Source organism: Fukomys damarensis, unplaced genomic scaffold (genome assembly GCF_012274545.1).
Source record: "Fukomys damarensis isolate Sample0158 unplaced genomic scaffold, DMR_v1.0_HiC HiC_scaffold_39, whole genome shotgun sequence".
In the NCBI taxonomy this organism is placed as follows: Eukaryota; Metazoa; Chordata; class Mammalia; order Rodentia; family Bathyergidae; genus Fukomys; species Fukomys damarensis.
Window position 1 is genome coordinate 47,115,573 of NW_022900951.1, and position 25,837 is coordinate 47,141,409.

Below are 25,837 nucleotides of genomic sequence, written 5' to 3' on the forward strand. Positions count from 1 at the left end.
GTGTGTTAGCCTGTGCACAGAAAACACACTAACACACACACACACACACACACACACACACACACACACACAGACAATGTTATGACTTGTGTACCCCCACCAAAGCCTCCTTGGGTCACAGGTGGGGCTTTTTCAGAGATGGATGAATCTAGAGTGTATGAAGATGGAATTTACTCATGGTGCAATGGTAGGGTCAAGGCCACTAGGATTAAAGGTGTGAGTGCTACCCACCCTAAGTAGCCTGGGTGAGATATAAGGGACAGAAAGAGTTGCGGTCATCCTTTGTTGCTTTGCTACCTTCTGCTCACCATGAACTGTTTCTCCTCCACAATGCCTGCCTGCTAAGCCACCTTACCTTGGAGCCAGCCAATTATGGACTGAACCCTCTACAAACTGTGAGCTAAATAAACATTTCGTCCTTTAACCTGTGGATGGTGGGTATTTTTGTCTCAGCAAAGAGAGAAGTAACTAACACACATATACGCAAAGAAGCCGAGCCAAGTGTGATGGTGTAACTGGCAGGGCAAAATGGAACTTTATTTTTTAACTTATTGTTCTGTTTTTGAGACAGGGTCTCACTATGTAGGTTAAGATGGCTTTGAACTCACTATGTGGCCCCAGGCTGGCCTTAACTCCTGGTGATCTTCCTGCCTCTGCCTTTAGAGTGCTGGGATTACAGGAATTTGCCACCACATCTGGCCATAAAATGGAACTTTAAAGGTTAGAATTTTTTCCATTAGAGACAAGGAGTTGGCTAAACTTCCTCAGGCCAAGAGCTTGATTCCCTTTCCATGGGGAAGGGAGGGAGCAGAATAGGGATGGAAAAATAAATGTGAAGTTACCGGGCACAGTGGCCAACGCCTATAATTCCAGTGCCCTGGGAGGCTGAGGCAGAAGGGTCAAAAGTTCAAGCCCAGCCTGGGTAAATTAGGGACTTAAGGAGACCCTATATCAAAATAAAGGCTGGGTTCAATCCTCAATACAATGCCCCCCCCAAAAAAAAAATTGGAGTTGTCTGTTTTCTCATCATATTCCCTCTCCCATCTTTCTTATTATAAAAGCACCTTACACAGCTTACTATGAAAGGACACAGTGAGGTGATGATTTGTAGCAACATGAGGTCCCAACATCTCCTTTGGAGCTAGCTTTCAATAAGGACTTTTTTTTACCATGCCTCCTGTGTTTTTGTGAATCGGCAAGCAAATGGATTTGATAAAAGTGGTGATGATGATGCATGCCTGTACTACCAGAACTTAAAGGCCGAAGCACGAGGCTAGCCAGTCAAGGCTAGCCTAGACTATATAGTGAGACCCTATCTGAAATAAATAGATAAATAAACAAAACTCACCATAAGCCTAACAACAATATTCTTGGTACTTGTTATTAACATTCCGAGCTAACCTTCAACAAAGCTAGCAACCAAGAAATTATTATCACTGAAAATCAATCTGGTGAATGGGTACCGTAAAATTGATCTGTCAGAGTAGTGATTCTCAAGTATGTTCCTGAACCACATATCAGGAGCACCTGTGAAGTGTTACAAACATAACATTTTCAGGTCTCACCCTAGCACAGTAAGAAATAGGCAAGTTGCGGGAGCCACTTCCTTCTCTTCATTTAACTATAAACAACATCACCCTAATGATAATTTGTGTTTAAATTTAGGAGGTTGTAAGGCCCAAGGCTGCAGATCATTCACACCAGTGAGAAACAGAATGGGAGGCACCTAGCTATAGAGGTATCTGACCCTTTTAATACTGGAGGCTTGAGTTATTGGAGGTTACTCTTCCTCCTCTTTCGCTTTGCCCTTCTGTGGGTTCCTGCTGCTGTCCTCCCATGACCTGAAATACATGTAGCTACTTACTATTTACTACGAGGCAATACTTTACTTGTTGTGCCCAAGAACCTGGACTATTTTGGTGCCATTCAACTGTACCCACCCCAGACCTTCAGGATCAGAAACACTGTGTTTCTGGGGAAGCCTGTAATATTTAGTTTAAGTAGTGTCAAAGATAAATAATAATAATAAATAATAAAGCCAAGGCCACAGATTTAGCTTAGCAGCACCGTGCCTGCCTTGCAGGTGCAAGGTCCTGAGTTAGATCCCCTGTACCAAAAAACAAAAACAAAAAGAAGAAAAATAAAGCCAGATGTAAGTTTAAGAACCACTATACTTGTAGGACATATCCAAGGTCCAAAGTATAGACACTGGAAATTATCAATAAATTGACTACTGTGAGTTTTCTTTTTTTCTTTCCCTTCTCTTTCTCCTTTCCTTTTCCTCCTTCCCTCTCTCCCTTCTTTCCTTTCCTTTCCTTTCTTTTGTTTCCCTTTTCTGACAGGGTCTCTCTGTGTGGACCGGGATGACCTTGAGCTAGCTATGTAACTGTGATCTTCCTGCCTCAGCCTCCTAAGTGCTAAGGCCACAGGTGTGCACTACCATACCTGGCTTCCCATAAGTTTTCTTGTTCTGGTTTGGACTTTTGTTTTATTGGTTTCTTTTTTTGTTTTTTGTTTTTTTTTTTGTGGTACTGAAGATTGAACATAGGCCCTTTGCATTATATCCTCGGCCCTTTTCTATTTTTTAGTTTGAGACAAGATCTTGCTAAGTTTCATAGGCTGAACTCAGATTTATGATCCTCCCACTTCAGCTTCTCAGAATTCTGGGATCATAGGTGTGGGACATTACATTTGACTCTCATGAATTATGTTATGTCCATAATTTCCATTTTTTCTTTTTTTGTATTCAGGTGGAAAGGTTGTAACCTCTTCTGGATCTAGTGACTGACTGAAAATGTGATCTCTCCTAAAGGAGAATTTTGATTGTGGTTAGTTATTTCTTTAATACTACATATTAGGTCTGTTGATGACAGTTAAGTTTATCAGCGGTTTCAAGATCAAGAAGGGCCACATTCAGATGGTTACTGAACTAAATTGTCACTGAAGTAGTGTGCCCATGTCATGCCATTATTTCTGTTTTCTGTTTGTTTGTTTTTTTTGTCTTTGGTTTTGTTTTTGATTTTGTACCAGGGATCCAACTCAGAACCTTGCACTTGCAAGGCAGGCGGCAGAAACATTGAACTAAATCCCTGGCCCTGGGTTTTGTTTTTAGACATGGGCTTCTCATATATTGTTCAGGTTGGCTTCCACCTCCTGGGTTCAAGCAATACTCTTGCCTCTACCTTTCAAGTAGGTAGGACTACAGGTGTGCGCTACTGTGCCCAGCATGCCATTATTTCTAGTTGCAGCAATTGTATATGGATGAATTGTGGATACAGAGAAAATGGCATATATCATATATATTTATGGGGCAGCCAAGAGGAGGACTGTAGGTAAACATCTATTATTGCGATGATGAAACTTTGAGAGCTTTCAATGATAACTGATGGCCCGCTATGGCCTGTGTGCCATAGTTCCCCACCTATTAGATTGTTTCCACAGCATCCTTTTCTACTACTGTTTCTACCCTGTCCTTGTGGTTGCACTGGACCCATCCATTATTCTTCCCAAAGAATTTGGGATTGAACTGGAGAAGAAGAAAAATCCTAGCTGCATTTAAGCACCTGGTTCATTTGTACTTAAGGCCCATCTGCATCATCTCTGGGTATTGTGAGGCCCTTATAAATTTCCCTTCTTGCTTAAGTTTATTTGAAATTTAATGTCTTTATTTACACATAAGAATCCTAATGTATGCATGTAGTCTGGGAAAACCTTTACACTGGATGTAGGACATAGAAAGGACAAAGATAACAGAGGCCAAAGCCTGGAAAACAGAGTGGGTAGGAGATGACACAGAATAGTGGTTCACAGTATTTGATTTGGAAAAAAGATATAGGTTCCAATACCAGTTCAACCTTCTATTAGCTATATAGTTTGCTTGTATGCTTGTTTGTTTTGTTTTTTGATACAGGGTCCTACTATGTAGTTGAGACTGGCCTGGAACTCACTATGTAGCCCAGGCTGGCCTCGAACCCACAGCAATCCTCCTGTCTCAGCCTCCGGAGTGCTGGGATTACAGATGTGCGCCACCATGCCCAACTTGAGCTATATAGTTTTTTTGTCTTTGTTTGTTTTTTGTTTGGTTTGGTTTGGTTATGGGGATTGAACTCGGGACCTTGCACTTGCGAGGCAGGTTGTGGAACCACTGAGCTAAATCCCTGGCCCAATAGGTTTGTTTGTTTTTTTTTAATTGTAGGTCAGGCTAGCCTTGGACTCACTGTGTAGCCTAGGATGACCTAGAATTCCTGTTGACCCTCCTGTCTCAACTTCCTGGGTGCTAGGATCACAGGCATATGACACCATGATTATACCAAGTTGCTTAGCCTCTTGAGCTTTTACTATATAGCGACTTGATAATGTATTAATGGATGTGTACAAAACCTACTATATGCCAAAAATAAAGCTGGGAGTTAGAAGAAAGCAATGTTTAAGATGTTCAAGGAGTTTAAAAAGGAAATGGTAATTATACGTACTTTGGAAGCATGTGACAATTAAATGGCATTGTAGAGCAGTAGCATACTAACTGGCATAATATGCAACTAATAAATGGTAACTCTTATGAAGGTGCAGGGAGAAGCATGAAGAGGTTACATGGAAAGTTCACATCAGACTCAATGTTCTGTCAGGTTTGTACAATGGACCCACTTAGTTGTCTCTATTGCTCAAATCTTTGGGGCCTCTTTGGGAGACTATAAGCCCATTGGTTATAGGAAATAATTTATCAGAAGGTCTAATGGGGCTGACATACTACTTGTGTTTCTTTTCTTTTTTCTTTTTTGGTTTTCGAGACAAAGTTTCCCTGTTGCTTCTGTTTCTTGAATCATCAACTAGTTTATAGCAGGGAGGTCTTTTGATTAGTAGAGGAGACAATGGCAGTAGTAGTTCTCAATCCTAGTCACGTATCAGTGTCACTTGGAAAGCTTTTAAAACAAAACTGATTTGGCTGGGCATAGTGATACCCACCTACATTCCCAGCTACTGGAGTGGCTGAGGCCAGAGAATCATTTCAGCACAGGAATTTGAGGCCAGCCTGGGCAACTTAATGAAAAACAGCTTTTCTTTTTTGGTTTGTTTTTCTATGCTTGGTTTACTTTCCTCCAGGTTTATTCATATTACTAGTGATAGGATTTCCTTTATTAAGGCTGAGTAATATTCCATTGTGTGTGTGTGTGTGTGTGTGTTTGTGTGTGTGTTACATTATTTTCCATTTCTTTTAGTGATAGGATTTCCTTTATTAAGGCTGAGTAATATTCCATTGTGTGTGTGTGTGTGTGTGTGTTTGTGTGTATGTTACATTATTTTATCCATTCATATTCTGATAAGCACTTGGGTTAATTTCAGATCTTAACTATTGAGAATAATGCTTTCTCAATGAACAGGACAGTAGAGACCTCTGACATATGGATTTCAATCCTTTGGCTATATAGTCAGAAGTGGGATTGTTGAATCATGTGGTGGTTCCACTAGTTTTTTGAGAAGCCCCTGTACCAGTGATGGCAAACCTTTTAGAGATGGCCATCCTAACTAGTGTGAAGTGCTGACTCAAGTGCTAACACATATTTCCCTGATGATTGATATTGAACATTTTTTATATACCTGTTGAATATTTGTACATCTTATTTTGAGAAATGTCTATTTGGGTCCCTTGTCTATTTTTTGGTTGGATTGTTTTCTTGCTACAGTGTTGAGTTCCTTATACATATTTTTTTACATATATGTCTTATGTAGTTTTGGATATTAACTCCTTATCAGATGTATGTTTCATAACTATTTCCTCCATCACATAGGAATCATGATTTTGTGGGGTCCAGTTTATTGTTAAGTCCTGGAAGTAGGCCTACTACTTGAGTTCACATGGGGTCAGGCCTGGTGCTGGAATCTGAGCTGGAGTGTTCACTTCTGACTAAATTCTCTTTTCAGATGTGGAGGAGGGACATTAATAAATTGAGGCCTGGCACCAAAAATTCTTCATATTCTCTTCAAGGGATATATATATATATATATATATATATTTCTGTGCTCCATTCAGGTGCCAGAAATTCTTACCTGGATTCCATAGTCATTGTGAAAATGTTTTTGTGTATGGATTTTGTTCAGATTTGTGTTAATGGAAACTTGTAGTTGATCATCTTGCTGATGTCCCACCTCAGTGAACTCCTATTACTGGATGATTCTTGAACAAAGATGACTACGTGGTTATTTTTGGAGTTGCAGGGTATTTATCAAATTTAGAAACACGTTTTAATGAAAGACCTGGTTTCGGAGGTTTCAGTCTAGGGTCAGGTGGCTCCTCTGCTTTGGACCTGTGTGAGACAGAATATCATGGTGGCAGAAGCATGTGCCAGAGGAAGCTCTCAACTCAAAAAAGCCAGGAATTAGTGAGAGAGTTAAAAAGAAGCCTGAGACCCCTCTTTAAAAAAAACTGATTTAAGGTTTGGAGTGCAGACACTAGTTTTTAAAGTTTTACTTTTTTTTTTGAAGACAGGATCTCAGTGTATAGTTCAGGCTGATCTTGAACTCATTATGTAGCCCAGGCTGCCCTTGAACTCGCAGCAATTCTCCTGCCTCAGCCTCTCCTGTGCTGCAATTACAGGTGTGTACCAGTACACCTGAAAAACTTTAAATTATGGTAAAATACACATAATATTTTCCATTTTAATCATTTTAGATATATGCTACGGTCATAGCACATTCATATTGTATTGCAAACAAAAATTAAAACTAAAAATCACTTTTCAGTTTATTCTAATATAAAATCAGTGTTGAGAACCACTAAGCTGGACTGAAAAAAGTTTTGTAAATACTAATTAAATTCCTAAGCCTCTTTCTTCATTTGAAACATATAGCATATACGCTAGTCCTTTCCAATTCTAAAATTTCATCATGGCTTTTTTTTCCATCCATCCCAAGGACCTATTCTCATCTATACCATCATCTCTCTATTCCTTCACTCCTGTCTTTAGTTCTCTTCATAAGACCCACCTTCTTCCCCCAACTACTCCAACTTCCTCTGAACTCTAGTCATGGATGTAATTCTGTCATCTTATTTTTTTACCTAGTGGTGCTCATTCATTATGCACAATTTAAATGGGTTGTATGTTGGATGTATCTCCCAACTTAATCACTTTCACTTCTTTTCTAATGTGGATCATAAAAACTAGAAACTCTTTCCCTCAAAGCAAGCCATAAAACCTAGAAAGGGCCAGCATGGTGGCATATACCCATAATCCCAGCATTCTGGGAGGCTGAGACAGGAGAATTGCAAGTTTGAGCCTATCCTGGCCAACTTGGACTTAGCAGGACCGTGTCTCAAAATACAAAGAGCTGGAGGGCTGGGGATTTAGCTCAGTGGTTCCACTGCCTGCTTCGCAAGTGCAAGGACCCGAGTTTGATCCCCGGTACCCAAAAAATACAAAAGTAAAAAGATCTGGGAACGTAGATCAGTGTTAAGGGCCAAGGTTCAATCCCCAGGACTGCAAAACAAAATACCCAGGATGGTCAGTGAAATTTTAAATTCAGATAAATAATACATCATGCCCTTTTGTCTGGTCATGTTTTCTACATGGCTGTCCATTCTTTGTGTGTATGTGTGTGTGTGTGAATAAAGTATTTTATTAAATTAAGTGTGTGATCTGCAAATGACTTCATAAGGAATTTAAGCAAAATAAACATTTTCAAATGTATAAAAATTAATAGCCAAATTGCATTTTTATAGTACAAATAGAAGCATTGTTTCTGATATATGATCTAAAATTTTTTATAATATGTTCTCTGACTAATGGGTACAATGTTACATTTAAATGAGAAGTCTCAATGTAAATTTAATTATTATTAACAGATTCATCAATTGGACCATAAAAGTCAATTGCTCAACTTTAAGGAAAAACTTTGTCATCGTATAACATGAAGTTATGAAAGGCTCTTCAGGATGCAAATGTCTCTTAGCCTTGTTTCTCTATTAAATTCTGTAAAGAGCATTAAGTAATACTGTAAATGAATTACATTTTTAAAATAAGCAACATTAGTATACATTCTATATAACTTACTTTGCCTTTTAAAATGATACTCTCTTGGCCACATAAGCACTTAAATCTGTTTTCTTTACATGTGAATAAAATTAAGCAGTATTTTGCCATTAAAAAGAAATATCATCAAACTTCACCTCATTGCACAATGGGAAAACATGTAGAAAAAACACTTGGAGGGCTGGGGATTTAGCTCAGTGGGTTCCGCTGCCAGCCTCACAAGCGCAAGGGCCTGAGTTCGATTCCCGGAACCAAAAAAAGAAAAAACACTTGTAAAAATAGTACAGGTTATTTTTGTCATTTGTATATATTTTGTCATTTTCTTAATATGAGAGCAGTTAAAACATTGTCAGAATAATTTCCTGAGTTTCTAAAGTTTCCAATTTCCAGCTCAGAGTAGCTAATCTTATTATTATATGGGCCCTTTATCTAAGTGTTCAAACCTTTGAATTTTAAAAGAAAGAGACCAAAATAAAAGGATGAGAAACTATCCAAAAGAATTGTAAGCTCTTCTTCTCAAAATATGTTATAATAACCAAATCATTTTAGTAGGCTATCCATTCTTCATCCTACCTAAGCATAAAATCTGGGTCTTCACTTTTGAAGGCTGTCGTGTGACATTAAACTTGATTAAAGAGATTATGCTTTTCTCTTGTTATCCTTTCTACTCCCCATCCCCACTACTGGGCATTAAGCCCATCCCCCAGCATTGTTGTTGTTGTTGTTATATTATTTGCCTAGTCTTTAATTTTTTTATATATTTTTAACTGAGTTTATTGGTACATTTTAGATATACAGCACAATTACATTCATTATTGGGATCTTGTACCTTTACATGACAGGTCTTGGTTCTCATTTTTTCCCCTTGTCCCTGCTCTCCCTTCACCCCCTCCTCCCCTCCCTATTTACAAACACTTTATTTCCATTTTCTCATATTTTTTCTTTTCCCTTATTACCTTTCCCCTACCCTTCCCACTTTCCCTACACCTTTAGCCCTTTTCTTCCTATTTCACATTGTCAATTATATCATTAGGATCTTATGTACTATTATAGTTTTTCACACCAGAGAAACTATTTGGTATTTACACATGTGTGACTTATTTATTTCACTTAGGAGTATATCCTCAATATGTATCCATTTTCCTATGAATGAATCTAATTTCTCATTCTTTATGGCTGATTAGTATTCCATTTTATAGAAAAACCACATCTTCTTTATCCAGTTTCCAACTGATGGGAAAATGGGCTGTTTCCAAGTTTTTTGACATAGGGTCTTGCTAAATTTGCCCAAGCTGGCCTGGAACTTGTGATCCTGCTGCCTTAGTCTCCCAAGTAGCTGACATTAGAGGGGTGTGCAACCACATCTGTATTTTTGTCCCAGTGCTTGGGGTGGAACCCAGAGCCTTGCATATGCTAAGCACATGCTCTACCACTAACCTATGTATTCCCAGCCCTACATACTTCTTGTTATAGGAGTGTTATCTATGAACCTTGATGGGTGAGGAAATATATTTACTGTTTTTGGCCCCTCCAATTTCTGGCTCCCAACATGGGGGCAGCTGAGATAGGTGACTTATTCCAGAGACTGCAGGTGAGATCCTGGAACAACTGACTAAAGACAAGTAAAGGAAAGGTAAGATTTTTTTGAAACCAATGTCAGCTCTCCTGGATCTCTTCCTGCAGTTCCTGATCAAGAATGGAGGAGAAAAAGAAAAAAACATAAAAACATAGGAAATAAAAAACAAAAATTAAAAAAGAATGGAAAGGAAAAATTTATTTAGCCTTTCCTTTCCAAATTCATATTAGCAAGACAAAGTCATTCATATGAACCAGTTCTTGGGTATAGGGCTTCAAGTAATCTTTTGGGTATGAATACTCTTGATTTTTGATTCCTTCCCTCCCAGGGATGATATTTGTTTTCCCTTACTTGTATTTTGTGTTATGAAGAGGATAATCATAGGGTCAGAACACAGGTATAGACCCTTATAAGCCTATTATTCAAGCCAGCATCACAGATTGTTGAGTTCACCATTTTCCCCAGGCGAATATGTTTACAGGAACTTTGTTGTAGGTCCCCAAGACAAAAACCAGATGAACTTCTTTCATATTGTTTTGTGAGCTTGTCTTTATGACCACTGGGAACACTTTCTCCGCTCTTTGCTAGCCAGGGGACAAAAGTGTCAGCTTGTTTCAGGTAACTGCTTGACTAGGCTAGGAACCTAAATGTTCTGTGTGAGCTGTCATGGAAGTTTCTCTTGGTAAGAAGTACCAGTCCCTAGGGGACTTTTGTCCTATCACCCTTCAATGCATGAATTAGTGCTGGAAAACTCCCATTTTGGCATTGCCTGTCTGGTGTTTAGCTGATCTGTGACCAGGAGGTCTTAAACTGTATGGGAGACAAGAAAAACCATTGTCACAAAACACTAGCCTTAACCACCTGTGACATCAAAGCTGATCACTTTCTTAGTCTCACTTCAGGAATGAACTTATTGGCTCATGGGGGCTGACTGCTTGCTTTGAAAACACCATATGTATCAATGACATTATTGGTTTGGGTCATTTTGGGAATAAATGGGCTAAAATTTGGAAAAGTAAGTTCATTTTATGTTTTGTAGTGCTAGGGATCAAACTCAGGGTCTCACACATGCTAGGCAAGCACTTTGACACGGAGCTATATCCCATCTTGTCAAAATATATTTGATTTGTGACGCTTGGTCTTGAGGTACCCATTTATTATAAATCCTTTTTCTTATGTACAGTTATCATTTTTGGGTTTGTCTCATTTTGTATCCTGACAATTCAGCTTGACTTTCCATCTTTCAGGGACATGATGATTATTGGGCCTGTGTGTACATTGTGGCCAATCAAAAAACCTAAGGGTCTCCAAGAATATGGCCAGATAAAAATGCGGGTTTTACCTGATTTGTGGCTAGTGTATTGACAGCCGTCAGGTCTCAAGGAGTTGTGTCTTTCATTCTTTTAGTTGTTTTTGATGTGCCTCTGGATCTCAAGATGAGATGTCTCATATGTCTTTGTTTATAGGCTTACAGACTTACTAGTTTCAGTTCTGAGTCATTTAATAGGTATCAAGTTTTTTTAAAAATCCAGGAATATTTGTTGTTTGTCCTAGCTGACTGTGTGTGTGTATGTGTGTGTGTGTGTGTGTGTTTAAAGAAGTCTATAGTCAAGTCTGCTTAACTGGATGCTGATATTCAGGCTTTACCTTTTTTGTTGTTGTTGTTATTGTTTGAGACAGTGTCTCACTGGGTAGTTCAGACTGGCCTTCAACTCACTGTGTATCCCAGGCTGGCTTAAGACTCAAAGCAATCCTCCTGCCTCAGCCTCCTGAGTGCATATCCCACCATGCCTAGCCTATACCTTCTTTTTTTTTTTAAAGATAGGATCTCACTATGTTGCCTAGGCTAGTCATGAACTCGAGGTAAAGCAATCCTCCTGCCTTAACCTCCTGAGTACAGGCATGCACCACCAAGCCCAGTTGAGGCTAAACTTTCTAAAAGGCTTCTCTGTTCTGTCATATTCTGCTTCTCCCATGGGATATTTTCAACTGACTAAAACCTCTCTTGTTGAACCCCTGCTAACTATATGCCTCATTCCTCTATTGATTCCCTTTCTTGTTGGCATGGGTTTTGCTGAAGATAGTGAACTCCACTAGCCTTTTGGGAAACAAGATCTCCCCAAAACTGGCTCCTCTAAGACCCTTTCTTGCCATTTCTTTCTGTTCCTCCTTTTTGCCATCTTCAGTCTTCTATCTTTGCAGCCTTAAATCTTTGATATCCTCTACTTCCTTCATTTGGTGGTGAGTAGATGGAAAATTATTGAGGAAACATCAAGGAAAAAGGATTCAGATTTGTATGGACAAACTTTCGCTTGACTTCTGAAATTCATTCTAGTATTGTCTGTGTACTTGTAAAATTCTGTAGTGAATTCTTAGAATTCTATGTTGTCTGGACATTCATTTTGAATCTGCCTCTGTGTTTCACCGGATATGCCCTAAATACTTTCTTGGAAAGACTTCCATTCTTCCTGTACCTTTGAGGCACAAAATCCTACCTTTTCTTCTCTATAACATGATAATTATTTCTTTTGGAAATATAAACTTCAAGAAGAATTCTACAAGAAAAACTTAAAGAGGAGGAAGAAGCATGTGTCCTTTTTAAGTTTTGATTTTTTTTATACTTGCCTGACTTGTCAACAACAAAAGAAAAATAAGATGGCAGCTAGCTTTCTTTAATGTCTCATAAAGTTTTCATGAATACTTCAAGCATAATTATTAAGAAAAACAATTAAATAAGATATATTTATGGATAAACTTTGTTTTCTCTAATATTTTATTTCTCAAATTTAAGGAATTATTTTTCTTTTAAGCTCTTTATTCCTTACAGAAATATGGTAGCATATAGTGTGAAACATGCAAACATTCACATTTTCCACCTGATACCACCAGAATTCAGAGGTTTCTTGGTTTACACCTGGGATGAAACTTGGTCCTTGCACTTGCAAGGTAGGTGGCAGAACCACTGAGCCAAATCCCTGGCCCCAGAAACTGTTTTGGGGAGTATCTAATTTTTATGGCAATGTAGTTATTTGTAGTAGTTCAAAGAGAATCTGTTCTATTTATAACAGGACACAATTGGAGACACTGGTGATATTACCAAGCTGTGACTAAAATGTCGTATTTTAGAATATGACCAGACAGCTTTAAGGAACAGATTAATACTGTGGAGCCAGTAGAGACCCACTTAGAAAAACTGGCCTGGTATCTTGAATATATGGATTACATGGCATTCTTGCAGGTGGATAACAGTGTCACTTCCTGGGAGGCCCAGGAACTTCAGGATAACTTGGGAACACTGAACAGACAAGAATTCTCTCAAATCTAAAGGTATAAGTTAAATTTGATGGTGAGTCCCTGGCTTGGCTTCTTAGCCAATTGGGTAAGTGGTTATAACCAGAATGGTGATGGGAAGTGAGGAATATTCTATGGAAACTTTGAAAATAAAGGCAATCCTTGTTACATGCACCGCAAAGAACTTACCTGCAGTGTGTCCATGCTTCAAGGCTTTGTGAAAGGGGGAATTTTGTAAAACAAAGCATTGTTACACTCTAGATATACATGATAATAATCATCATAGGGAATTTGCACCTGTACATGGTATATCCTGCCTCTTCGTTTTTTCCTCGCGCCCCCATAAACCACCTCCCCTACCTATATATAAAAGTTTTGTTTCCATTTTTCCTTCTATTTTTTACTTTTTTTGTCCCTTCCTTTCTTCCTCCCCTCTCCCTTTTCCCTTCCCATTTTGAACATTTTCTTCCCACTTCCCAATATCTATTATATATTTTTGTTCTTATTTCCATTTTTGATTTCTCATGCCAAAGAAACAATGCAGCATTTAAACATGTGGTTATGATTTATTTCACTTGAGTATGGTCTCAAGCTAGAAATATCTCAAGCATATCCTTCTTTATGGCAGAGTAGTACTCCATTGTAAAAAATCTTCTTTATCCATTCATCCAACGATGGGCATTTGGGCTGTTTGCAAGAGTTACCTATTACAAACTGCTGCTATCAACATGGATGTGCATATATCGCTGTGGTATGTTTTTAATTCTTTTGGGACAATTCCAAGGAGTATAATTATGTCAAATGGAATCTCAACTTTTAGTGTTTTGAGAAATCTCTGCACTGATTTCCACAGTGGTTGCACCAGTCTAAACTCCCACTAACCGTAAAAAAGGGTTCCTTTTTCCCCACAGCCCCTGCAACATTTGTTATTGGTTGATTTCTTGATAACATCCATTCTTTCTGGAGTGAGATGGAATCTGAGTGTTGTTTTAATTTGCATCTCTCCAATGGCCAGTGATGTTGAGCATTTTTTCATATATTTATTTGCCATGTGTGCTTCTTCTGAGAAGTGTCTTTTCATTTCAGATGCCCATTTTTGGATTGGGTCTTTACATTTTGGGGGTCTGATTTTTTTTTTTGAGTTCTTTGTATATTTTAGATAGTAGTCCTTTGTCTGAAGAATAACTGGCAATGTTTCCCCACTATGTAGATTGTCTCTTCAGTCTGTTGGTGGTTTCTTTTGCTGTGCAAAAGCTTTTAAATAAGATGAGATCCCAGTTGTTGATTATTTGTGATATTTCCTGTTCAATCAGTGTTTTTTTTTTCGCAAAGTCTTTGTCTATACCAATATCTTCAAGAGTTCTACTTATTATTATCCCTTCCAGCAGATATAGTGTTTCTGTTTTAAGATTTAGATCTTTGATCCATTCTGATATTAACTTATTGCATGGTGAAAGATTTGGCATGTGAAAAGCGAGTTTTCCCAGTACCATTTATTAAAGAGGCTATCTTTCTTCCAGTGGGGATGTTTGGCTCCTTTGTCAAAGTTAAGGTAGCTGAGTGTGTTTGGAGTTGTTTCTGCATCTTCTAATATGTTCCATTGATCATTAGGTCTTTATTTTTTTCTCCAAGAACCATGATGCTTTTATCACAGTACCTTTGTAGTATAATTTTAAGTCAGGGATTGTGATGCCACCTGCCTTTCCTTTGTTGTCCAGAATTGTCTTTTCTATTCTAGGTCTCTTCTGATTCCAAATGAATTTTAGGATTGATTTTTGTAATTCTGTGAGATATGCTCTTTGAATTTTGATCAGAATTGCATTAAATATGTATAACAGTTTTGGAAGTATGGCCATTTTCATTTTGTTGGTTCTTCCTACACAAGAACAAGGGATATCTCTCCATTTTCTGATATTGTTTGATCTCCTTTTTCAGAGTACTGTAATTTTTAATGTAGAGTTCTTTTACTTCCTTCATTAGATTGATTCCTATGTATTTCTCTTTTTTTCATTGTTTTGGATTCTATTGTGAAAGATGCTCTTTCCCTAATTTCTCTCAATGAGTTTGTTATTGTGTACAGGAAGGCTATTGATTTTTGAGTGTTGACTTTGTATCCAGCTACACTACTGAACTTGGTTATCAAACCTAGAAGTCTTTTGGTGGAGCTTTTGTGGTCTTCTATGTAGAGTATTATGTCACATGCAGATAATAATTTAACTTCTTCCTTTCCAATCCTTATTCCTTTTATTTCTTTCTCTTTTTTAATTGCTCTGGCTAATGTTGGAAGGTGGACTTGAAGTCATGGAATAGAATCTTTGGAAAAAGAGATATCTAAACAAAGCAATCAGGCTGCTCACTTTCAGTGAGATTCAGAAGGTTCATACCCTGGAGAAAAAGTGTGTTCAGGATATAAAGAGAGAATGTAAAGAGAAAGCAACTTCTAAGATTAACAGCTCCAAGGGAGCCAGGTGCTAATAATGAAGACAACGGGAAAAGGACCTCCAGAACATCTCAAAAAACTTTGAAACTACCATTCCCATCAGACTCAGAGGTCTAAAACAAAATACTTTTGAAAAACTAAGGCCCAGGGTACTCTCCACAAATTTGCTACCCACAACTACCTTGAAATTGTGCACCCTGTTTTCTACTGAAGTGTTCCATGACCACTCCACCCATGGTTCAAGTGGGTCCAGGTATGGCTTGTGCCGTTGTTTTAAAGGGAGTAAGTGGCCAACCTTGGAATCCACGTGTTACTGAAGCACAAAGGCTGTGGAGTCACAGTGGCTACCACCAAGATTTCAAAGGAAAACCTAAGAGGCCAGGCAGAGACCAGCTGCAGAGCAAAGTCACTGTAGAAATTCTCCAGTAGAGTACCTAGTAGAGCTCTGGAAATGGAACTGCCATTTGACACTCCAGAAAGATAATGCCACTGGCAGCATGCAATGCCAGCATGAAAAAGCCACAAATGTCTACTGAATAGCAGCCATGTGGGCTGCAGCCAGCAAAGCCACAGAAACAAGGCTGCCTAAGTCCCTGGGATCCCACCTCTTGTTGCAGCATGTACAGGATGCCAGATAAGAGCTGTAGGATTTAGTATCTGTCCTGCTGGGCCCATTCCTCCTTTCTCCTTTCTTATTTCTCTTTTTTGGAATAAGTGTTTATCTTACCCCTGTCTTACTATTGTATCTTGGAAGAAATATATGTAGTCAATCAGTGCTGGGGCTTGAACCCAGAGCCCTAAGCATGCTGGGCAAGCATTTTACACCCCAGTCCAATAACTTTTTATTTTACAGGCTCATATTTGATGATGCTGAAACCAGTTAAGATGCTGAGGCTATTTACAAGGAATAAGTGCATTTTGTGTTGTGAGAAAGTGCATAAGGGGCACAATGCTATGGTTTGAGTATATCATCCAAATATTCATGTGCTACAAGCATAATCCCAGAGTGGCAGTGCTGGGAGGTGGTGGAACCTTTAAAATGTGGGACCTGGTAGGAGGTTATATGATTTTAGAGACTACACAGCTCATCTAGAATCGTAAAAATAATTATATTTACAGGGAAGATAAGTTTATTTTTGTCTGGGTTAAGTAAGGATTTACATGATATTGTAAATCCCCTTAGTAACAGAAGAAAACTGTAGTCTAAGCTTGTATCCATTATTCCATTGTCCTCATGTCACCAAGAATCTCTCTAGCACTAAATCCCATCCCAGGTTGAGCTGGTTCCAAAGTAACATCACCGCAGCCAGCATAGCTGACTACTGCTCCCTTCTGAAGCTGCACTGATGCACACTTCTGTACTCCTCCTCTTCTGTCCCAGCTCTTTTTTCACCCCTCTCACTGCTCCTCCTCATTTTCTTCATGGACTCCCCTTTTGCTTGTTCTCTCCCTCTCTCTCTCTCTCTCTCTCTCTCTCTCTCTCTCTTTTGTTTTTTGTTTTTTGAGATAGGGTCTCAGTATGTAGTTCAGACTGGCCTTGAATTCACCAGGTAATCCAGTCTGGCCTCAAACTCGCAGTGATCCTTCTGCCTCAGCCTCCTGAGTGCTGGGATTACAGGTGTGCCCAGCTTGGAAGTTCATGCTTGATCTTACAGAATAAAGCCATCACACACTTGGCTTCTTCTATACCCAGCCATTTCCCTTTCCATTTTTTTGCATATTGTGATGCAGCCAGGGGTTGGAGGAAGGTTCATCTGATGCCATACAGATAGATGGGGGTGGCCAATCATGAACTTTCAGCATCTGAAACTGTTAGCAAAAGAAACCACTTTTGTCTATAAAGTACCCAGTGCAAGTTACTTTGTTACAGTAATACAAAGCATAAATACAATTTTTTTTGTCACCGATTTATTTATTTAGTGATTGATTGATGGGTTTTTTGAGACAGGCTGGCTTCAAACTTGCTGTGATCTTCCTCCTGCCTCAGTCTGTCAAGTGCTGGTGCACCACCACACCTGGCTTCTCCTCTTTTAAAATAATGCTCAACAAACTCAATGAGAAAAAATAAAATAATGCTCTACCAGGATATGAGCAACTTGGTGAGCCTTTGTCTTAAAAATTTTAAAAAAATTTTAAAGTGCTAAGGATATAGTACACTGGCCCTAGGTTCAGTCCTCAGAAAAGTTGGAGGGGAAAGAACCATAAAGTCCCTTGAGTAGTATTTACCATTATTTGAGCAAACCTACTGTGCAGCAGGCACAGTGCTAAGGCCTTTGTATGCTTATTCATTCATTCGCAACCCCCATGAGTTAAATATACATGATATAGAGAAGGATACTGTAGCTGAATAATTAAGCAGTTTTCTTAAGTTCACAAACTACAGGTCTCCTGGACTCCAAAAGGGAGTCTTACTAACTGAAATAAGAATCAGGCCTGGGGCCCCAGATGTAGCTCAGTGGCATAGTGACTGCCTGGCAAGTGCAAGGTCCTGAGTTTGATCGCTTGTACCCCCCGACAAAAAAAGAATGAGGGTTATTTCCAAAGTGCAAGTTTAGTATGAAAGCCATTAGTAATATCTAACAATAAGCAAAACTAGCCAATTAAGGAAATAAGTAATGTTTTCACATGTCATTCAATACAACATTTCATTTTACAAATGAGAAAGTAGAGACTAAAAAGATCTGTGAATCAGACAAATGTTTGTTCCTCTATCTACCTTGTTGCCTCCCAGCTAGGGATCACCCAAGAGAGAATGCCTCTGAGTCATTGGGTCAGTAAATAAGATAATAAGTAAAATAATAAGTAATAATTAAGCCCTCTTCTAGCCAGGTGTGCCTGTAATCTAAGCATTCTGGGAAGCTAAGGAAGGAGGATCACAAGTTCAAGCCCAGCCTGGGCAGTTTAGTGACTTTGTGAAACCCTGTCTGAAAATAAAACATAAAAGGGGTTGGGGATATAGCTCAATGTGAAAGCCCTGGGTCCAATCCCGATTACTACAGTATTACCCCTCCTAAAAAAACCTCATCTAATCTTGGGCTTTTTGAAACAATAAAGTCTCCTACATGGCCCAGCTGGCCTTGAACTGACTGATCTTGACTCAGCCTCTACAGTGTAGGGATTATATACATGTGTCTGCCCACCCCCCGACAATCTAGGTGGTACTTGGGAATTAAATCCAGCACCTTTCCACTGAGCTACATACTCAGATACTTTTATTTTATTTTGAGAGGTTCTCGCCAAGTCACTAAATTGCCCAGGCTGGACTTGAACTTGCAATCCTGCTTCCCAGAGTGCTGGGATTACAGATGTGTGCCACTACACTGGATCATTTATTTTTTCAAACAAAACCTATGTTGCCCAGCTGACTATGAACTCCTAGGCACAGTGATCTTTCTGCCTCAGCTTTCCAAGTAGCTGGCACTACAGCTACACAGGCGTGTGCCACTGTGCTTGCACCTTGAGTATTTCTTTTTTTTTTATTGAGTTTATTGGTACATTTTAGGTATACAGTACAGTTACATTCATCATTGGGATCTTGTACCTTTACATGACGGGTCTTGGTTCTCATTTTTTCCCCTTGTCCCTGCCCTCCCTTCACCCGCATCTTGAGTATTTCTGATAGAACTATTAATCCTCCTCCAGGTTTCTTTGCACATGCATAGTTCTACATCAGTTATTAAATGAGCAAGTGAGCTGACCCAATTTGACATTTTTCAACTCATTTGTAGACTGCTATACAAGAGGTGTGGAAATATTTCCAAATGTGTATTTTTCTTTCTTATATCTTTTCAGTGTTGAGGATGGAACCCAGAGCCTGATGCATGCTAGGCAAGTGTCCCACCACTGAGCCACATCTCCAATTCCCAAATGTACATTTTTTCTTAAGATAAACCATAACGATGTCCATGAGAGGAAATATTCATTGAAAGTAACTTTCTACACCGGGGATATTATGAAACAAACACTGGGCACAATTTCATAAAAGACATGTAAAAAGTGTACAAATGAATCCAAATAATAAAAATTATCCTAAATGTATCTGGATTATAGTATTATGTGTACAGTACATATGAGTCAGTATGAAGTTTTTCCCATGATCTGCAAATTCAGACCTTAGTTTCGATCTAGGCGTTACCATAGACTACCAAGTGACCCTAGTAACCTCTAATTTCACTGATTCTCAAATTTGTTCTGTAAAGCAGAGGTAGTGACAGACCTATCTTATAAGACTGTTTTTTTGTTTTGTTTTGTTTTTTGTTTTTGTACCGGGGATCAAACTCAGGACCTTGTGCTTATGAGGCAGGCAGCGGCATCACTGAGCTAAATCCCCAGTCCTTATAAGACTGTTGTGTGAATTAAGAGTATTACTGTCAAAAGCCTATCTAACATTGTAAGTAGGTTACAATTGTAGCTCCTTTGTAAATGTGAAGAAGAGGACCAATGAGAAATATGTAGGAATGGGAATCAAAAGATAATCTGTAAAACTAAATTTCCTAAATCGGCTAAATTATATTTGTTTAATAAGGAACCGTTTTAAACCAGGTTATTGCAGTGATTATGACAGCATTTTAATAAAGTAACATAGTCATTTAACACAGCCTTTATTTTCTGTTTCAAAACAAAATTTCCAGGAAACAAAACAAAATACTTAACAATGGTTGGGTACAAATGAAATAAAAATCACAGTTTCAGAGAACCAAAATCAGACTATCGCTGAAAGGCAGATCACTTGGTTACCCCCCCAAGTTAATGTCAAAAAGGATTAAAATTAAGTTTAGCAACATTCTATATAATGCTACATTCCCCAATTAAGAAAGGAGAGTTCACATGTACAACTAAATGTTAAGTGTAGAAAAGTGGCTGAAATTCTGCATACTTCATAGTAAATTATGCATGAAAGTTTATCAATTGCATAAACTTCCTGAGTGGCTCCCATGCTGCACTAGGTCTACATGCTTAATATTCATATCAAACAAATTACAGCTTTAAGTGATTGAGCATGACAGACCTTGAACAACTGTACTTTCTGATTAGTCACTGTATCTGCTGAGGGTATGTTCTGGACCACAAAATCTAAATTTCAAATCTTAACTTATACTGCTAAATAAATGCAATTTTTAAAAAATCTAGAAGGATGATAAGTACACAGAAATTTATTTCACACTGGCACTTTTTTTTTTCTCAGAGCCCAGTTTCTTTCTTCCCTTCTTTCTTAACTTTTAGCCCTTTAGTGTCTTTTTTTTCATTTAAAAGAAAACCTTCCAGAATTGGAACCCTTCACTTGTACAATCTTTCCAGCTGTCTCAGTTGAAAATAACTTTAGTGTAACCTAGTTACTGCCCCAGGCCCCTTCATAAGTTGGCTGTCAAGGTCTCTGACCAATGGTTGTGTTCATCCTTCATACAAAAAGATTATTTCAGGATGACCTAAAAGCACTTGGCTCCATACAAATTTTACTTCAGAAGATTTTTAGCAGGTTTGAATGTTTACATTTTATATTATGGAATTAAAAATTTTAATCTGGGAAATTACATTTACCAAATCAAGGGCCTTTTCTACACACACTCTCCTTTTCTAGTTCATCTTCTAAACAAAGGGAGCCCACAATAAGCTACAGGTATATAAACACTCTAATCCTGAAAATAACCTGCATACCACCTCAAATGGCTCAATATTTTTCTGAACCAAATGAACGTATGAAGTAACTGAATCCCAAACTGATGGCAAATATACCTCAGGAATGTATTTATGCATTATGACTGAAATACAGTTTTACCAATATTAAATATGCTGTAGTGTTACACAGTAAACATGTAAAACAAGGAACATCTGTTTACAAACATTTGCTGAGCTTTCAGGAGGGAAAAGGAATGCATTTTCACTGCTTGAAGAATACAGCAAAGAACAAAGTTAATGCCTCTATAAATTTTAGAGATTACATAAACAATTATATAAAACCCTTACCACCAAGTACAATTCAATTTAAATGCATTCAGCCATTTTAAGGTAGCAAAATATCACTGAAAATACCTAGCAGTATGCTAGTATGTTGAATGACAGATCACTGCTGTAGGATTTGTCAAATATTTCACTGTGGTAGTTAAAGCAATTTCAAACCATAGCCCTTTAGGCACAGAGATGAGAAATGCATCTCTAGTAAAAAAAAAAAAAAAAAAGCAAAGTTACAGGCACTGGACTGTCTAATTTAGGTACACTTTAACCATTTGTTTGTTTTGTAATTAACTACCACAACTAAGTCCTATATTGCAACCAGTTAAATTTATTTCTGTGCTTGCTATCTCCAAATCTCCTAGACTTACTTTACATAGGCACCTGGCTCTTATCACTTAAACACAGATTGGTGGCAGAGTGAAAAGCAAAGTTACAGGCACTGGACTGTCTAATTTAGGTACACTTTAACCATTTGTTTGTTTTGTAATTAACTACCACAACTAAGTCCTATATTGCAACCAGTTAAATTTATTTCTGTGCTTGCTATCTCCAAATCTCCTAGACTTACTTTACATAGGCACCTGGCTCTTATCACTTAAACACAGATTGGTGGCAGAGTGATGTCCCTGTTAACTCAAACTCATGATTAGTGATGGGACAAAGAGGAAAGCCAGATTTATAATCTGAAGGAATACTGAGAATCAAGGCAAAAAAGCAAGTTTCATAGGCAGTGTTTACTTGTGCATCCAAAACAGCACTGAAAACGAGGTAGATAAACAAAAGTAATTGGACTGGAATTAAATCTGGAATTCTAAGATGATAAATCCCATCATATTGTACATAACACTCTATACCCAATCCAAAAATCACAGCAGAAAAGTGCCTTTAAACTTTCACAGATAAATTTGCTGTCAAACCATTAGAACTCATGCTTGATATAAAACTTGCAAGGAAGGGATGAAAAACAGAATGGATATTTGTTATATTACAACAAATTACCTTAAATAGAGATTCAAGACTGCTACAAATATACACATGGTTATTTTCATTAGACTTACACCAACATTGGTTTCATATTTTTATGATGTTACACCCAAGTTCACAGACATAGCAGCAGGTATTTCATGATGCAATGTACACATTGCCACATATGGAGATACAGTACTGTTAATCAGACTTGCGCTTTGAGAAGTAAACGTGGTGGCTGAACATAGAGTATTCACCAAATAAATTTTACAAGCATGATGGCTAAGTACAACATTTTTCTCCTCTACAAGAAAATTAAAAGGATAGTGTGGTGTGTTTTTTGGAAATGAGTAGGAGGCCCTTTACATAGTGGGCTCTGTTAAGTAAGAAGGGAATTTCTGAGCTTTACATAAAGAGTTATTTATATATGGGGAGGAAAAGTACATAAGGCATGGATGAAAACAGCACTATTATATGACTTAGGAAAAGTATAAAATAATGCAAAACCCATAGGTAGAAAACAAACCAATACTCAGGTCATATCTGAATCAAATATTTAAGTAATGGAAAAAAGTAAATAAAACCCCACAGCAATGTGAATAACTTGGTTTTCTTCATTTCTGCACAAACTCACTTTTTCTGTATTTTTCAATGTATACACGTGTCATATATACATAATGTATACATAACATGTTAACCCAGCTACTGCAGTCAGCATGGAGACAGCAGTACACTATTCACCATCTTCAAATTTTAGAAGATTACTTCTCTTTCCAGCAAAAACCTGAAAAGATTCTCAATATTACAAGGCACTGCAAAAGTCTGCAGGCAAACAAGAATGAGGAATTATATGTAAACAAGTGGTGACAAAATTCAGAACATATGATGTAGAGCAGCCATTATTAAATGTAATTGTACACATCATCTATGGAGCTTTTTTCATCCTGGGGTGCACTGTTTAAAAAGATTGCAACTAGAAAAGAAGAGGTTATAAAACCTGTAGTGTTTTTACTTTATAGGGTGTGTGTCTCAATGTAGTTACATAAAGCCAACTCTTAGAGTGAAACACAAATTTAAAGAATTATAGATTTTAGGAGCATTTTTGTGTCCATGAACACTGCAATGTAAGCATTTGATTACACTAATGTCCTAAAATCACTTCAACTTGAAAATCAATATTGTAGAAGAAACTTAAAGAATCTGTATGTAAGATTTGGGAAGACTCATCTAAAACAAAGGATATTTTATGAAAAGAAACTGCCTCTTATCAATCGTGACTGTCAGAATGCTGCCCTAGATGATGTAAGTGATAGTGACAGAATCTTCATCATGGTGGGTGTGGTCCTCAGCTAAGAAACATGTCACATTTCTTTCAGAAAGGGTATTGAATGTCACAAAGTAGACTGTGCAAAATAAAAAGAAGTACACCCATTAAGTTTTCCTCATTACCTGGCCAGCACATGGGGTATAATTTTTAGAGGAAAATGGAGAAAAACCTGTTAGCAATGCTAAGTAACAATTTGGAATATTTACCAGTAGATAGAACTCCTAATTAGGTAAACATGTTCTAGAAAAAACCTTGAAATCTCTCAAGTGGAAGGGTAAGTAGTTTGAACATGTATGTATGGTTGCCAATAAATACCATTTAAGAATTCTATTTGGGTTTCATAGACTGAAAACTAGGTAACTTTGTGACCAGCCTTGAAGAGTGTTCAGTTAACCTTCCAGAAAACCAAAGGTGTACATTTTGACATTGCCTCCTTTCCTCCTAAAACTGGATAAAACCCAGTAAAGTGCAACTTGACAGTGATCTCTCTTAATTCTAAAGAGGCTGCCAAACTCAATCTAAGACCTAAAATCATCTAAGATACTATAAACTAGTAAGAAATTATAACAAAAATGGTAATCCAAAAAAGCTAAGGTCAACTTAAATAGTATCCTTCTAGGTTCTACAATCTCACTGCAGGGGTATATACCCTACATCTCTTAGAACCCTGTAAAGCCAGTGTTTCATGTGTAAATCTCAAAACTTTATAAAACCTACTGTGTCAAGTACATTCCACTGCAGAAAAATGGACCAACAGAGGTGTAACTTGAATCCACTTTGTTAGGAATATAAGGATTCCTCCCAAATGAAATTCATATCAGCTGCAATATATCCCTGGAAAAAGAATGCAAGCCAAACCAACACCTCTCAGATGCTCAAAACCAATGTAATGTGCACATGAGAAACAAGACATAGCTGCTCTGAATTATTACCAAAATCCTAAAGCAAGCTATAGTATCTGTAGAATCAAGGAACTGTTACAGTTCTGTTTTTTTTCCTTTCTCTCTGCCTCACTCAAAACAAGGCTTCACTCTTTCTGCTGTGATGACAGGAAGAAAATCACATTAAAAAGGGCTCACGTATTGGTTGACAAAGTTATTCTAATTTTATATACCAAAACATTTCCTGCAGCAAGTTACTCTGCCTGCTGTGAAAGGTAAAGTGAAGATAATCATGTAAAGTATTCCACAAGACCCCAGCTATTTATTAGAGGGTCTCACTTCACCCATATTTAGGGACAATCAATCTAAGTAATTTTTACATATCTTAAAGAAAAGTATCTTTCAGCTGCTGATAGCAGCAGTTAAAAATGGGGGCTTCTCAGCAGTGCATGGAAAGTGTCCTGGAAATGGTAATGCTCAAGCCGAGCTATTAAAGCATTCTGAACAGTATTTTTAAAAATCAAGTATCAAAGAGGATAGGATTTGAAGTGAAAAACATTTTGGTGTGCAGTGTTCTATGTGCAAACCACACATTTCTACAGAATGATGAGCTATATCAAATACCACATTGGAACAACAACAAAATAGTTGAAAGTAAACTCAAATGAGGGAAAAAATGTAGAACCCAAGAAGAAGAAATTTTAAGATCTCAGGTATTCTGAAAATAATTCTGGAAAAAAAATCTCCATTTTCTTCATCATCTACTCTGTTTCATTTGGGACCAGGAGGGATTGTAGCTGGATTCTGAACTGGAGCTGGAAATGCCTGCAAAGTCATCCCTGGCTGGAACGGTCCTCCAGATTGGGCAGGAATTACTACAGACTGCTGTGTTGTTCCTGAAATTCCTACCCACTGTACTGGATAACCTGTGCCCCCCACAGCATTATATTGACAAACATGGGGCATTCCATATGATGATAATGGCCCAGGAAATGAAGGGAGTGGGAGTCCTTGTGGCAAGGAAGTTGGGACAGCTCCACGGATTTGGGACAGAGAAGAAATCCATGTTGGTGTGTAGCCCACAGTAGATGGAGTATTCTAACAAAAACAAAAATAAAAACAAAAGATCAGTTTATTTGGTATATGATTTTATCAATTTAATTCCTTCCCAATCTGTTTGGCTTACTACTCTCATCATTATTATGAGCTACAATTTCAAGAGCAAATTTCTGTGTGCTAAGCATAGTTCTTTTTAGTACATTTTCATAGCTCCCTTGCCTTGCCAGGTAGGCATTTTCAGAGAAGAAAATAGAAGTTCAAAACTGGTAACTAACCAAACAGTACCAAGCAAGTTAATAGTGAGACAGGGATTTGAACACA

At 37.9% G+C, this 25,837-nt stretch overlaps 1 protein-coding gene and 1 long non-coding RNA gene across 8 annotated transcripts in view; one reads left to right on the forward strand and one right to left on the reverse strand.

The window, feature by feature from the left end:
• LOC117284747 overlaps positions 1 to 25,837 on the forward strand; it is a 59,983-nt gene that overhangs the window by 2,178 nt on the left and 31,968 nt on the right. The window lies entirely within an intron of this gene.
• Wnk3 (WNK lysine deficient protein kinase 3) overlaps positions 25,152 to 25,837 on the reverse strand; it is a 210,387-nt gene continuing 209,701 nt past the window's right edge. For all 7 annotated transcript variants that reach the window (XM_033760394.1, XM_010610742.2, XM_010610741.2 and 4 more), the window contains one exon: positions 25,152 to 25,555. In XM_033760394.1, coding sequence (XP_033616285.1) covers positions 25,229 to 25,555 — 327 coding nt within the window. In that variant the 3' untranslated portion in view covers positions 25,152 to 25,228. The remainder of the gene's footprint in view (positions 25,556 to 25,837) is intronic.